The following is a 13,717-nucleotide window of genomic DNA, read 5'->3' as shown; positions in this document are numbered from 1 at the left end:
TTTAGATTTTTAATTAATATTTATAATTTATTTGATTTTATTTTTTATAAGGTTATTACAGTTTTTTTTAAAAATATTTCGTTATGTAATTACTGATTAATTTTTCAAGTGTGTTTAGATTTTTTATTTATTTTGTTAACTTAAACGTGTATAAAAAATAATTTTTTGAAAAATAAAATGATTAAATAAGTTATAATTTGAATAGCGGAAAAGAACTTTCATCCAGTTTATTATTTAGATTCCGAAGCCAGTAATCGCACTGAAATAAAATAAACCCTGTGTTACTTTCTTTTCTACCCGTTTTGCCCTTTCTTCATAGCAAGATGCCCGAGACATTCTCCTTCCCTGGACCTTTGTTAACCGGCTTGAAGGGAGAAAGGCTGGTCTCCGCTCAACCACTCTCACTTTGACTAGAAGTAAGGGACAGAGCCTATTACAATAAGACTTTTTTATTAAAGTTATTGTGATTTTAAATAAAAATCTTCTCATAGCCATTTTAAGTATTTTTGTTTAACTCATACAATTAAGAGAAAATAGATTTTTTAAAAAAATATTAAATCTAGTAAAGTTTATTATTAGAATCATACATTGATTATAAGCAGAAACCAGCGCGCCAATAGAATCATAGCTTTTATAAAAAAAAGATGCTATGTGAGATTTTTTTTTAAAATCAAATAATATTTTTATTTCTTTTTTAGATTATTCTTAACTCGTAAAATTGATTATGGTTCATATTAGGAGGTTACCACACCTTTTATTTTGAAACCTGGAATATGTAAGGATTTGAATCAACATCTTTCAAGGTGGACTTCTTGGGAGTGATCTAGACAATTCTTGTTTACATTTTAAACAAAATATTTGTTTGACCCCAATGATCAGCTCCTCATTTGGTCCACTTTTTTACGCTTAATTTTTAGCTTCTATTTAAAGACGAATGGTGGTATATTCCACCTTATATTTGTGCATCTGAGAAAAGTGGGTAATTTTTTACATGTTTATTGATATTTCCAAAACACGAGCCTCATCTCTGATAATCATTTGCACTGTGTTCCCATAAATCTAAGTTTAAAAGATTTTTTCTTTATAAAAGTAAAATGATAATTTTAGAGTTTTAATCCATAATAAACTGAGTTATGTGTACAATGGAACAATAAACCCCAAGTTTTTTTGTTTTTTCTTTGATTACTGATACTGACATGATAGGGTACCTGGCAAGAAAGAAATATCAGACATTACAGTGGTGAGGGTATTCAATGCTGACAAGAACACACATCTAACTTTAGATTTTTCTTAATTGTCAATGCTTTGTATCCGCTTGTGACCTTGGAATGTGTGGTGAGGCGTGAAAATTCCAGTGATACTGTGTTTTAAAATTATTTTTTTTAAATAATATATTTTTAATATTTTTAAATTATTTAATATATTAATTTTAAAAATAAATTTTTTAAAAAATAACGGTAACCATATTCTCAATCAACACACTTCAATTAAATGAAACAAATTATAGGTTTTCTTCTTCTTCTTTTTTTTCGTCTAATGGTTAAGAATTTGAATACGAGAGTATCGTGTATTAAAACATGAATTGATAAAAAGTGCATTATGTTTCCTTAAACAAATAAGGAATTGATTGTCAACTACGAATCCTTGTTAAATTAGGTTCCTCTCCAAAATAAACTCCAATTCTATCGCCTCTAATGTCCTGTAGAATGAGGAAATTGCTTTGCAGTAAAATTTATAAATTAAAATGAAGGATAATTTTGAACCAATTAAAAAATTAATACAGTTTTTACATAGTATCTTATTATTTTTTATCGCAAGGTCTTTTCAAACTCCAATTACAATGAAATTCTAACTCTATAAAAAACAACATCTTTAAAATCTTCTAATAAACTTTTAATCTAATTCAATAATTGAGTCAAAAGTTATAATATTAATGTAAAATTTATATATTAAGATAAATTAAACTCATAATCACCACCCCTTATCCAACCTTTGCATAAATCACATTAATCAAAGCTTGATCACCCCCTTGTTAAATTCTTGAAGTTGGACTTAGACAAGATATCTTAAATTAACCTATTGAAAGCTTTTTTAATTTTTTTTTGGCACTTGACTTTGTAATTGGTCTGGTCGGCACTTCTAATAAATTTTTTCGTGATATTTATTAGTTCTCATCAAAAATAATAATGGTTGAAATTAAAAATAAAAAAGGATTTAAATAAATAAATAACAATAAAAAATAAAGACTATAATGAAAAAAAAAAGGATCATTGCTTTTAATTTTAGCTGGAACATCATGAATCCCATTGCAATAGAAAAGAGGTATTTCTGATTCTGAGTTTTTTTTTTATTTTTTTTATGATTTGATTTTGTAATTGTTTGATTTTAAAAGGTATTTAAACATCATTTTCTTTTTTTTTGTTAACCAAAGAAAAAAATTGATGTTCGCTTGCGGAAAATTTTTTAAAAGAAAAAAATATGCTCTTAAAAACTATGATAATGGATGGTTTTTTTTTAAAAAAAAAAAAAAATTTGAAAACAAAAATAGAAACAACAAATGATACAAACGACTCACTTATTGAGTTTATATTCTATTTACTTGCTAGTTGGCTTTGCTATTTTTTTAAACAGAAGGTCCAATAAAACTTGGGTAAGGGAGGACAGACTTTTTCCATGATGGTGATGTTATTTTTGAAGTTCTTTTTACCATATAATTTTCTCCTATAAGAATTTCAAATAGTAAGCCTCACATCCCTCCAGCTTATTCAAAAAATAAAATTTAGTTAAGATATATCAAGCTAAATGATTATTTACGTTAATAAATAAAATAAAATTCAATCTTAAAAATGAGACTAATAAAATCAAAAAATAAAAAACATAACCATCTAAGAGATGGCCCAACAATAAAAACATGTGACTAAGAAATTTACTTTCTTTGTGGTTTCAGGTTCGAGTCATATGATTGCTTATATGATGATCACTAGAAGCTTACATGGTCGTTAATTTTAGGATCCGTGAAATTAATCAAGGTACACATAAACTGACCCGAACACCCACAATTAAAAAAAAATGAAAAACCTTTGTCATCACAAGTCAATTCCTTCAATTAGTGGAGATATTTTAATTTGGCCTTAACACTAAGTGACAAAGACAAGTGAATGTTGGGCTCATCCTGCTTGGTTGAGCGTTCAAATTTTGTATTATGTGATGAAAAAGATTTGTGTGTTCATCTTATTCTAGGGCAACTTCTGATGAAGACGAAGAAGAATAGGACAGCACAAGGCAACGAGACAAACAGATCCCATTTTAGAAAATGGAAGGTCTACCCGCTCCCACCTTCTTCTTCTTCTTCTTCTTTTTAATAATTATTATTTTTATGTTTTTTTTCTCACTACTCATTTTCAAAGAAATTTCAAATTCTCGAGGCTTTGGATGCATATAAAGTTCAACTATATCCCATCTCATTATAGAGACCACTACTTTTTACAGATGACCATCCATTTAGATGTAACTAGATCATTGATTTTATTTTGAACATTAAAAATTATATTTAGGTATTGCTAATATATTTTTAATGAAAAAAATAATATAAATTTAACTTGATAAATCCAAAAATAATATGAACGATCGATAAAAATATAATTTGATTAAAAAGAACTAAAAAAACAAATAACATATCATATCAATTCGAGTTAATTTGTTAAATTTACAACTTTAACTTAAGACTATGATAACCCTAACAGAAAATAAATCAAAACAAATTATAAAATCTAATTATCAATTAACCTAAAATTAAAGGATATTTTTTTTTTAATAACAATAACTCAAGTCAACTAACCGAATTAACTTAATAAACTTATAATCTAAATCAAGAAATCATAAACTTATAATCTACATCAAGAAATCAGATAACTTTATAGAACAAAAATTAAAACAAATTAAAAAAAATTAATTCTCAATCGGATAAAATACTTTTAAATAAATCAAGAGCATATTATTTATTATAATTTTTTTAAAAAAATACATTAAATAATATTTTTTATTTTAAAAAATTTATTAAAAATATATTAATTTAAAAAAAAAAAAAACAAAACAAAATTTTACACTAACACACGCAAAACCTATAACTGTGTGATATGTTTTAACAACTCCCTAAGTCTGTAGCGTAGTAGGGCTTTGGCGAAGAGGCTACAATCTAAAGCACTAATGAGTTGGTGGAGCATAAAAAAGTGAGCTTTATCGATCGACAGGCGGTTTGAGAGTCGCCTGAAGAAACATTATAAAACCTTTCAAAGTCACCAAAACACATGAAAGGCTGCATCGAAAGCAAAAGAAAAAGTAAAAGCAAAAGCAAGAATAATAATTACAACCTCCACCATCCACCCAACAAGGAGAGATAGAACAGACATCCACCCCTCATTTTTCATGAAAAAAAAAGGGGAAATTAGTACAGTGGGGATGAGGAGGCAAAAGAAAAACAAAAAAAAAATAAAACATATCAGTTGGCTCCTAATTAAAGATGAGAACGGATCAAACACATCATCAAACACCAGAATAAACATTTAAATTATGGGCACAAACAAAGCAACGAAAATCCCTCTGCAATACATGGAGTGATGTGGCCAGCTAATCAAGAGGACATATCGTCTGCACCATTGCTTGGTTCAGGCTGTGAGTCCTCCCGCAGACTAGACCGACATAGTTCGTCGATCCTCCTTGTTACTTCAGACATTGAAGGACGGTTGTCGGGGTACTGGGCGGCACAATCTATTCCAAGCTGCAAGAGCTGAACCATCTCTTCCTCGACATTTTGGTATCTGAGGAGCTCAAGATCGAACACCTCTGAAGTCCATTCCTCTCGGACTATAGACTGAACCCATCTGGGAAGGTCTACACCATCCTCGTTCAAAAGGGCATGGGTGGGGGCCTTCCCAGTCAGCAGCTCCAACAGCAATACACCAAAGCTATAGACATCAGCCTTTTGGGAAACCTTGCCAGGGTCAGTTACTTCTGGTGCTCGGTATCCAGCAACTCGGTTAGGAGTGGAGGGAGGACCAACAAGGCGGGCAAGGCCAAAATCAGATACTCGGGCATCATATGATTGAGTGAGAAGGATATTGGATGACTTGATGTTTCCATGAGAAACGTTGGGACCTTGAGAGTGAAGGTATTCAATGCCACGAGCAGCTCCAAGGGCAATGCCAGACCTGATTTCCCAGTTCAATGGAGTCCTACCAGCTCCCTTGTTCCCTGTGAAAAAATTGAAGATCAGTGGCTACACACCAAAAGATTATTGTTTGAATATATGGCAACTCAAGTGTCCTGCCAAACTAGATCAAAGGGAACGTATGACTAGATAACTCCTTCTGAAGATGATAATTGAGTTCGTCTATTATTGAGTTGAAGAAAATTTCAAACAAGAAATGACAAAATATGTTGACTTCTCTACTTATTTAACACTACCTACTTGGATGTGCAGAAAACAAGCAAATTTAAGCACAGCCGCGGGGAAAAACTCCTTGCCGATGCAAAACAATGCAAGCATGTAAAAACAAACCATTCGGACAATCAGAAAGAAAGCATAGTATTTGCTAATTTGACTCAGTTCATCATTAACTTGGCAGATGGATTCAGTTGTAAGAGATCACAATCACAACCAGATAGACACAAAAAGATAAGACATAATTCTACAAAAAAAAATAAAAAATTATAGTAATTATCTCCAAAGGTGACACACAGGAGAAATCTCAGCAATCATTCATCAATATGCAAATCCAAAAGAGGGGAAAATATATGAACAAACCAAAGAGAACATGTCAAATCCAAAAATTGAGAAATGCTCACCATGCAGAAGTGCAGACAAGCTTCCCATTGACATGTAATCATAAACAAGAAGCTTCTCATCTCTACTATAATAGTAAGCTCTCAATGGGACCAAATTCTCATGATCCATAGCACCCACAGTCTCAATCTTCTCCCTAAATTCTCTCTCGGAAATTGTCACATCCTTCAACCTCTTTACAGCTACCACAGTCCCCATCTCCAAAACCGCCTTATAGGCTGTCCCAAATGTACCTTTTCCCAAAACCTCTGCCGAAGCTCTTAACAAATCCTCCAAATCAAACACCCTTGAAGCCTTGCCGAAAAACACCAACTTTTTACCATCACCACTATTCAAATCCCCACCTTTACCATTACCCACCATTGCAGCCGCCGCAGCGGCAGCCACAGAATACCCATCTCCATACCCACCACCATTTTCCGCCTCCACGATTGGCTTCCCCCCTTGAATCTCCATCTCTTGTTGCTTAACCGACGCAATGTCAATCGATCTTGAGTTACTACTACTCTTCTTTCTACACAAAAACATCAAAATCATTAAAATCAACAATAACCCCGTTATAGATCCAATGACAATCCCTGCAATTGCACCGCCAGACAACTTCTTCCTCTTACCTTCCCCACCCCCATTTGGCCTACTAGGCACCACAATACTCCTAGGAACACCATCACAACCAGGGAGAGGCTTCCCACATAAAGAAGTACCCCCAAAAGAACTAATCCCAAAACCCTTAAATCTATCAGGTATAGACCCATTTAGCAAATTATTACTCACATTAAACTGCTCTAACTTTTCCAGTTTCAAATCTGGCAATGACCCAGATAACGAATTGTCCTCTAAAAACAAAGTCCTTAACCTGATAAAATTACCAAACCCGGTTGAAATCTGGCCAGTAAAATTATTCTCACCAAGGTTCAACCTCACAAGATCTTTCAAACCAAACAAGAAATCAGGTATCTCTCCAGAAAAAAGATTCCCTTGTAAATAAAGATTTCTCAAACTTTTACAGTTAGCAAGATCTTGAGGAAGCTTTCCAGAGAGTGCATTAAGTCTAAGACTCAAAGTGCGCAATTCTGTCAAGTTTGAGAAGATTCCAAGTGGGATTTCTCCTGTGAGTGCAAAACCAGGAAGCCGTAGCACTGTGACACGGTTTTGCTCACATAAGACACCAGTCCACGAACAAGGGGTCGGCAGTGAGGTGTTCCAGAGAAGGGTTCGGCCGAGCACAGCGGAACGGAGAGTGAGGAGGGCTGAATGGTCGGCAGAGAGATCTGGTTTTGAAAGAGGTAGAGAGAGTAGTAACAGAAAGAGGTGAAAAGGGAGGAGACATTTGGTCTCCATTTTCAGAAAGTTTGGAATTTTGGAAGGAAAAGATTGGATTTTCGAAGGGAATGTGAGATGGGGGAGTGAGAAAGTTTAGATTTTAAGGAAGGGAATGGGAAATGTGTGGGATTGTGGTTGTGATAGTGTAGGTTTTGTTTAAGGTTTTTTTCAGGGTTTTGGGTGGTAGATGATAGACAGACATTGTTTGGGGAGGAAGAGAGAGATGGGGTTGGTGTTAGTGTTAGAAAATAGAGTGAGAGAAAAGGGACAAAGAGTTGAAAAGGGTAACCCTAGCTGTTTTATGTAACTGGCATGTGAGAGCATTGAAGGGGGTGAAGTGAAGTGCAGTGGTGGCTGTTGCTGGATAGGCGTTGGGGCTAGTCAACTATGTTTTTTTTTTCTTCTTCTTTTCCTTTTTTTTCTAACTTTATTTTGTATTTTTTATGTTGTTTTTTTTTTAAAATGGTGTATAATTTTTTTTAAAAATTTTATTTTTATATCAACACTTTAAAATTATATAAAAACATCAATTTAAAATTTTTTAAATAAAAAAATACTTTAAAAAACATGTTATAATAATAGCATTTTCTTTTACAAGAAAGCAAAGTTTGTAACTAATGGGATCTTGTAAGTTATAACTGAACTATTAATTATTATATCATGTTATGTTAATAAATCTAAAAAAGCTATAAATTATATTTAATTTTCTATCTAAAACAATTATTAACCAAAGAAATTAAATAAAAGCAATCACTTTTAAAGAATAAAATTAATAAAATTATTTTGTTAATAAAAATCAGCATTGATGATGGTTTTAAAGAGTAACTAACTAATTAAAGTTTTGGGTTTTTTACAATCAAAATGCCTATTATATACTTGTACTTAAATAAATGTTTCACTCTCTATTTTTGAAAATTTTTAATTTTGACAAATTTATTCTTTCTCAATTAGTATATTTATTTAGAGATTAAAGTAGTTTTATTTTATAATGAAAATACTTGATTATCCTTTAAAATATCAAAAACAAAAATTGTTGCAGTACAAGCCTAGAAAAATTGATCAATTGTGCATAAGAAATCACAAAAATTGGAATGTTCAAGGGTGATTAAAAAGATATTTTCATTTCTTAATTTTTCATTTTTAAATTTTAAGAGATTTATTAATTTTTTAAATACATCCATCCTTAAAACCGCTTTTGGTTAAAAATACATTTTATTATAATAATAATAATAATAATAATAAAAGAGTGAGCCTGTGTAATCTACTTTATGGTGATAATTAATAATTCAAAAGACAACGTAATTTTAATGGTTAATTGCTTTAATTAGTTTAACGCAAAAGGACACGCTTATGGCTTAATCACCATCGAGTTTGTCCTCATTGCAACTTCTGAAAAAGTGGACGATAAAATATCCATTCAGATCAGACAGTATCAGCTTACTGACACGATGTCGTGTCTCAATCGATGTTAAAAACACAGATATGACGAGGTTATTAGATAGTTTGATAATAGTTATTTTTTAAATAATATTTTTATATTAAATTATAGGTTAATAATGTTTTTATATTTTTAAAAAATTATTTTTAATTTCAACACATTAAAATAATTTTAAAAAACTAAAAAATATTAATTTAAAATTGATAAAAAATAAAAAAAATTTAATTTTTTTAAAAATATTTTTAAAACATAAAAATAAATAGGCTTGAAAACCATTTAATATTTTTTTTTTCTTTTTTATTAAGATACACAAGTAAATAAATTCATGAATGAAAATAATTCTGTATTTTTTAGGTTCATAATATCCCTCTTATTGCCTTATTATACCAACACATAATTCTAAGGAAATCTCATCTTTGAATATTTTCAAAGGATAAATTACATTGTCTGGCTCTGGATTTTATTAAAATATGATTGTTATTTCCATCCTCGTAACGTTATATAGCCTATTTTCCTTTTTGAAAACTACTTTAATATTTAAAAAAAAAAATAAACCAAGGTGTTATATATATATATACTCTTCAAATAAAACTGAATGATTTTTTTTTTTCGTGTGAAATTAAGAAATGCATGGCATCTTCATCTAACATTAAACAATAATAAAAAAAAAAAAAACTATGATGCCACTATAGCACCCCTAAAGACATATAAAAGGGAAATTTTACCCAAAAAATAGAGTCAAGATCTAGACAAAAAATATTTTTTATGAAATTAAAAAATAAATTATAATACAAGAAATGGATCCCGTGTGGTCTTAATTTTCTCTTTAGTAAGATATTGGTAGCTTTACTCTTTTTCCTTTTGTTATGTATTTTTTTCCCAAATAGATAATTGACATTAAACAACCAGAAATTTTTTTTTTTAAAAAAAAAAAAACATGTTTTGTAGCACAACAAACCCTTAAAAAGGCATGAAATAAATAAATAAATAAACTATATTGCTTTATTGTATTTACAATATTGTTAAAATTATTATTTCAAAATCACCTTAAAAAATCACTCTATTTTGCTTTTTTATTGCAACGCTCCTTTCTTTTTATTAACTTAAAAAAATTATCAGTACCAACAACAAGATTGATTAGTGTTGGTAGATTTTTACGACCAAAAAAAAGGTTGGTAAATATTCACCAACCAACACTGCTGTTTTTATATTGTCAAAAAGAGATTTAATTTTGACTAATACTTTTTATTATTGAAATAAATAAGTGTAATTTTTATTTAATTAATGCTTTAATAGAAACTCAACTTACCAAGGAGAAAAAGACTACTCAAGTAGCTTAACCTCAATGGAAAGGGACTAAAAAATGATAATGTTTCCCGTGAGATGGGCAATAATGATCACCTTTGCCATATTATGATGCAGGAGCAAGTTTTTTCCATTATTATTATTTTTATTATTAATGTTGATGTCCATGTCAACTTGTGTGAATCTCGACTAATTTCACAGGTCCTGAAATTAATGATCATATAAATCTCCAGAACCTCTAAGATTTATGAGACTTGAACTGATGATCTTAGAAAACAAATTTAAAACCTGACCAGTTGAGTTACACTTCTCAATGTTGCAAGTTTATTACTATCCCTAAGAATTATAGAGTATCGTCAATGTGTCTTTTAGATGGATAATCAAAGCTTACGTAGAGGTTATGTTTGTTTTTTAGGTAGTTTTTATGGTTGTAATTAAAAAAAAAAAAGTTTAGAAGAAGTATTTTTAGTTGTAGTTAGTTAGATTTAGATATGTGTTTGGTAAAAACTGAGGTTGAAGTTTATGTATAGCAAAAAAAAAATATAAAATATTTTGATTTTTTTTACAAACAGTAAATAGGAGACTAGTAAGGAATATTTACGAAACCCAGTTAAAAAAACATATAAAAAACTATTGTACAAAACCTGTGTTTTAAACTCAATATTTTAATGAGTCCCACAACATAAAACTCAGTTTAATGTTATACCAAACATGCTGCTGCGTTTGTTTCACCTCTAACGTGAAAGCTAGTAGAAAACAAACACAGTTTTAGTATGGTAGAAATTACGTTTTAAAAATGATTTATGCTCGAAAATATAATAAAATAACATTTTATTATTTTTAAAAAAAATTATTTTTGATATTAAAACATTAACACGATTCAAAAATATTAAAATATTAATTTTAAATAAAAAAAAATTAAATTTTAAATAAACAGTATTTTCACCGCATTGCGGAACTCCAAATCGTGGCTAAAATTGTTTTTTGGTCCCGCTTTTTCTCACTTTTCACTAAATTAATAATATTATTGAGTTTGGAATTATACAGGGAACATAAGTTGTCAAGTGCTGGAGAAGAAGTAGAGGTTACATGCAAAGGGAACGGCTACAAATGAAGCCATTTTCGGTACGTTATAGATGAGAGAAGAAGGTTTTGTCTTCTATTTGTGGGTGAATGGATGCATGCCCGTGTGGACAAGCACTGGCTTTGTCCAATGAGAACAAAGATAATAATAAATTATACATGGGGTTGTGACCTAGTGATTGAAGGGACTTGTTCCTTTCCTCCACACCAGGGTTCAAGCCCCACTTGTGTATGTCTGTCACCCCCACAGTGTCTTACATGCTCACTGGGCTTGCAGGATGTTTAGTGAGTCCGAGGATTAGTTGTGGTGTGCGCAAGCTTGGCCCGGACACCCCGAGGTTACCAAAAAAAAAAAATAATAATAATAAATTTGTGAGTAATGCTGCAAAATAAAAATAAAAAAACATAAAGAAAAAAAAATTTCCCAGCCAATTACATGGTATAACAAGATTAAATTGCTTTCTCTCATTTAATATAAAATAAATATAATTTTTATTTTTCTTTCAATTATTTGTGAAAAATTGCTGCATTTTTTTAGCTTAAAATTATGAAATACGGATTCATTAAGATAGCTAAAACTCCAGTAGCGTCATAATATTTGATTTTCAGCACTTCTTCATCAAATGAGATTTTTCAAGGATGAAATAATTATATAAAAATTAAATCAAAATAAATTATAAAATTTAATTTTTAATCGACCTATATCAAAAGATAAAAAAAATAAAAGTTAGAGTTTAAAAAAAACATAACGACTCGAGTTAACTCTAGCAAAGCTTCTAATTTTTTTATTTAATTTCATTCTTCAACATTTTATTTCATTTTTTTATGTTAAATTTGGTCATTATTCTTTTTATTGCTATTTTATTTTTTATTTTTTATCCTTTGTTATTACATTTTATTTTTAATTTCATTTCTTGATATTTTGTTGATTGAGAATTTTGTTTTGTTTTTTGTTAGGATTTGTTTTTTATAGAGTTAGTCTCATGCTCATGACTAGAGTTACGAGTTTTGAAAATTAATATAGGTTGATTTTGATTTTTTTTAAGTTCTCTTTAAAATTTATGTTTTTTCTCAAACTCATCCTTCAACATTTAATTTATTGGAAAATTAGTATTAATGGTTGTTGTTTTTTCACTTTTCTTTCTATGGAGTTAACTCAATCGTATGCTCATTGTAGTGGGGTTAGAGAGTTAACCCAGTTTGACTCATATATTTTTTTTTCATTTTTTTTAATTATTTTTATCAGTTTCATCCTTCAACATTGAGTTACTTGATTATGATTAATAGTTTGATTCAATTTTATTTCGATGGGGTTATCTCAGTATTATGACCGGGTTGTAAATTTACATTAAGTTCTTTTTTCAAATTGATCCTTCAACATTTGATTTATCGTGAATTAGTCTTTGTGTTTTTTTTTTTTCACCTTTCTTTTTATATGGTTAATCCAAATTTATGTCATTGGTCGCAGAGTTAGTAGGCTAACCTAAGTTGACTTAAATTTTTTTGTTGCTTTTTTTTAAAAAATCAATTAATTTTTTCTAGTTCTGGCTTTCAATATTAAGTTGTTTGATAATTGAGTTTTATAATTTTTTTTAATTTGTTTTAAAAAAGGTTACTACAGTATCATGATTGAGTAGCAAATTTTGCATGCTTACCCAAGTGGGCTCCGGTTAGGTTAATTCAGTTTGATTCAGGTTTTTTATTATTTTTAAATTTTTTTTTATCATTCAATATTGAGTTGTTTAATTATCAAGCTGGTTTTATTCAACTTGTTTTTGATGGAGTTACTTTAATAATAAAATACTAAAAAAATTATTAATTTAATATTTATTTAAAATACATTAAAAAAACAAACACAGGCATAATAGCCATAGTAGGTGGCCAAACCGTGGGTGGGGACGCATGAATTAATTTAAAGACAAGTCCTATCACACTCTCAGCCCTCACTCTCATGTTGCAGTATACATTGCGAGTAAGTAACTAAGTATGGTAGTTTTATAACGGTTTTTAAATGTTTTTTTTTTATAAATATATTAAAATAATATTTTATTTTTTTTATTTTTAGTATTAACACATAAAACAATTAAAAATCCATAAAAAATTAAATAATTAAAAAAATAATTAATTAATGAAAAAAATATTTTTAAAAACAATTGATGGAATGCCTCCTTTTGCAACAAATTGAAACAATAATATCATAATGTACAAGCCAAGGACAAAATGACAGGGGGGCTTAGATTATGACATTTTATCCACCAAAATGCTTCATAATTTTTCCCTTTTGCATCACCAAAATCGTGCATCATCATCTTTGCCCTCTGAACCTTATTTTGTACTTCAATCCCATATACCGATTGGGAAATATACTATACTCTGTTTTATTTGTACTGGGTTTTTCTTATAATTATTTTAATCACAGGATGTCCTTATTAATTACGAGATATAAGTATTTAGTATGGGAATTTTCAGTATTTATTTATTGAAAATTCAATTACAATATGTGTTTTTTTACTCTATTTGTCATGATCCTTTCCTGCAATCTTATAATCAAAATAATATTATTTTATTTTTATTTTTAAAATTATTTTTAATATCAGTATTCAAAACAATCTTAAAATACCCAAAAAATAATTCCAAATTAAAAAAATTAATTTTTCTTTTAAAAAACACAATTACACTACAATATCAAAACTATCTAGTTGATGGCCTAATGATAAGAATTTAAA

At 29.3% G+C, this 13,717-nt stretch overlaps 1 protein-coding gene across 1 annotated transcript; it reads right to left on the bottom strand.

Moving 5' to 3' along the window:
- Nucleotides 1-4,322: 4,322 nt before the first annotated feature.
- On the bottom strand, nt 4,323-7,515 carry LOC118044294 (probable inactive receptor kinase At1g48480). The gene is made up of 2 exons (XM_035052535.2): nt 5,845-7,515; nt 4,323-5,250 (listed from the first exon to the last, which is right to left on the bottom strand). The coding sequence occupies exons 1-2, from the start codon at nt 7,181-7,183 to the stop codon at nt 4,631-4,633; spliced, it is 1,959 nt and encodes a 652-aa protein (XP_034908426.1). The 5' UTR covers nt 7,184-7,515; the 3' UTR covers nt 4,323-4,630.
- Nucleotides 7,516-13,717: the final 6,202 nt, after the last annotated feature.

The sequence above is a fragment of the Populus alba genome, chromosome 12, assembly GCF_005239225.2.
Source record: "Populus alba chromosome 12, ASM523922v2, whole genome shotgun sequence".
In the NCBI taxonomy this organism is placed as follows: domain Eukaryota; kingdom Viridiplantae; phylum Streptophyta; class Magnoliopsida; order Malpighiales; family Salicaceae; genus Populus; species Populus alba.
Note: the sequence above shows the minus strand (reverse complement) of the source record. Positions and strands in the feature narration are given on the sequence as shown.

Bases quoted from the DNA above. Each gene is read 5' to 3' on its own strand.
- LOC118044294 (XM_035052535.2), bottom strand. From the start codon at position 7,183: ATGGAGACCAAATGTCTCCTCCCTTTTCACCTCTTTCTGTTACTACTC. The intron at 5,251-5,844 runs GTGAGCATTTCT...ATTTTTTCACAG, and splicing joins CTTGTCTGCACTTCTGCATG to GGAACAAGGGAGCTGGTAGG.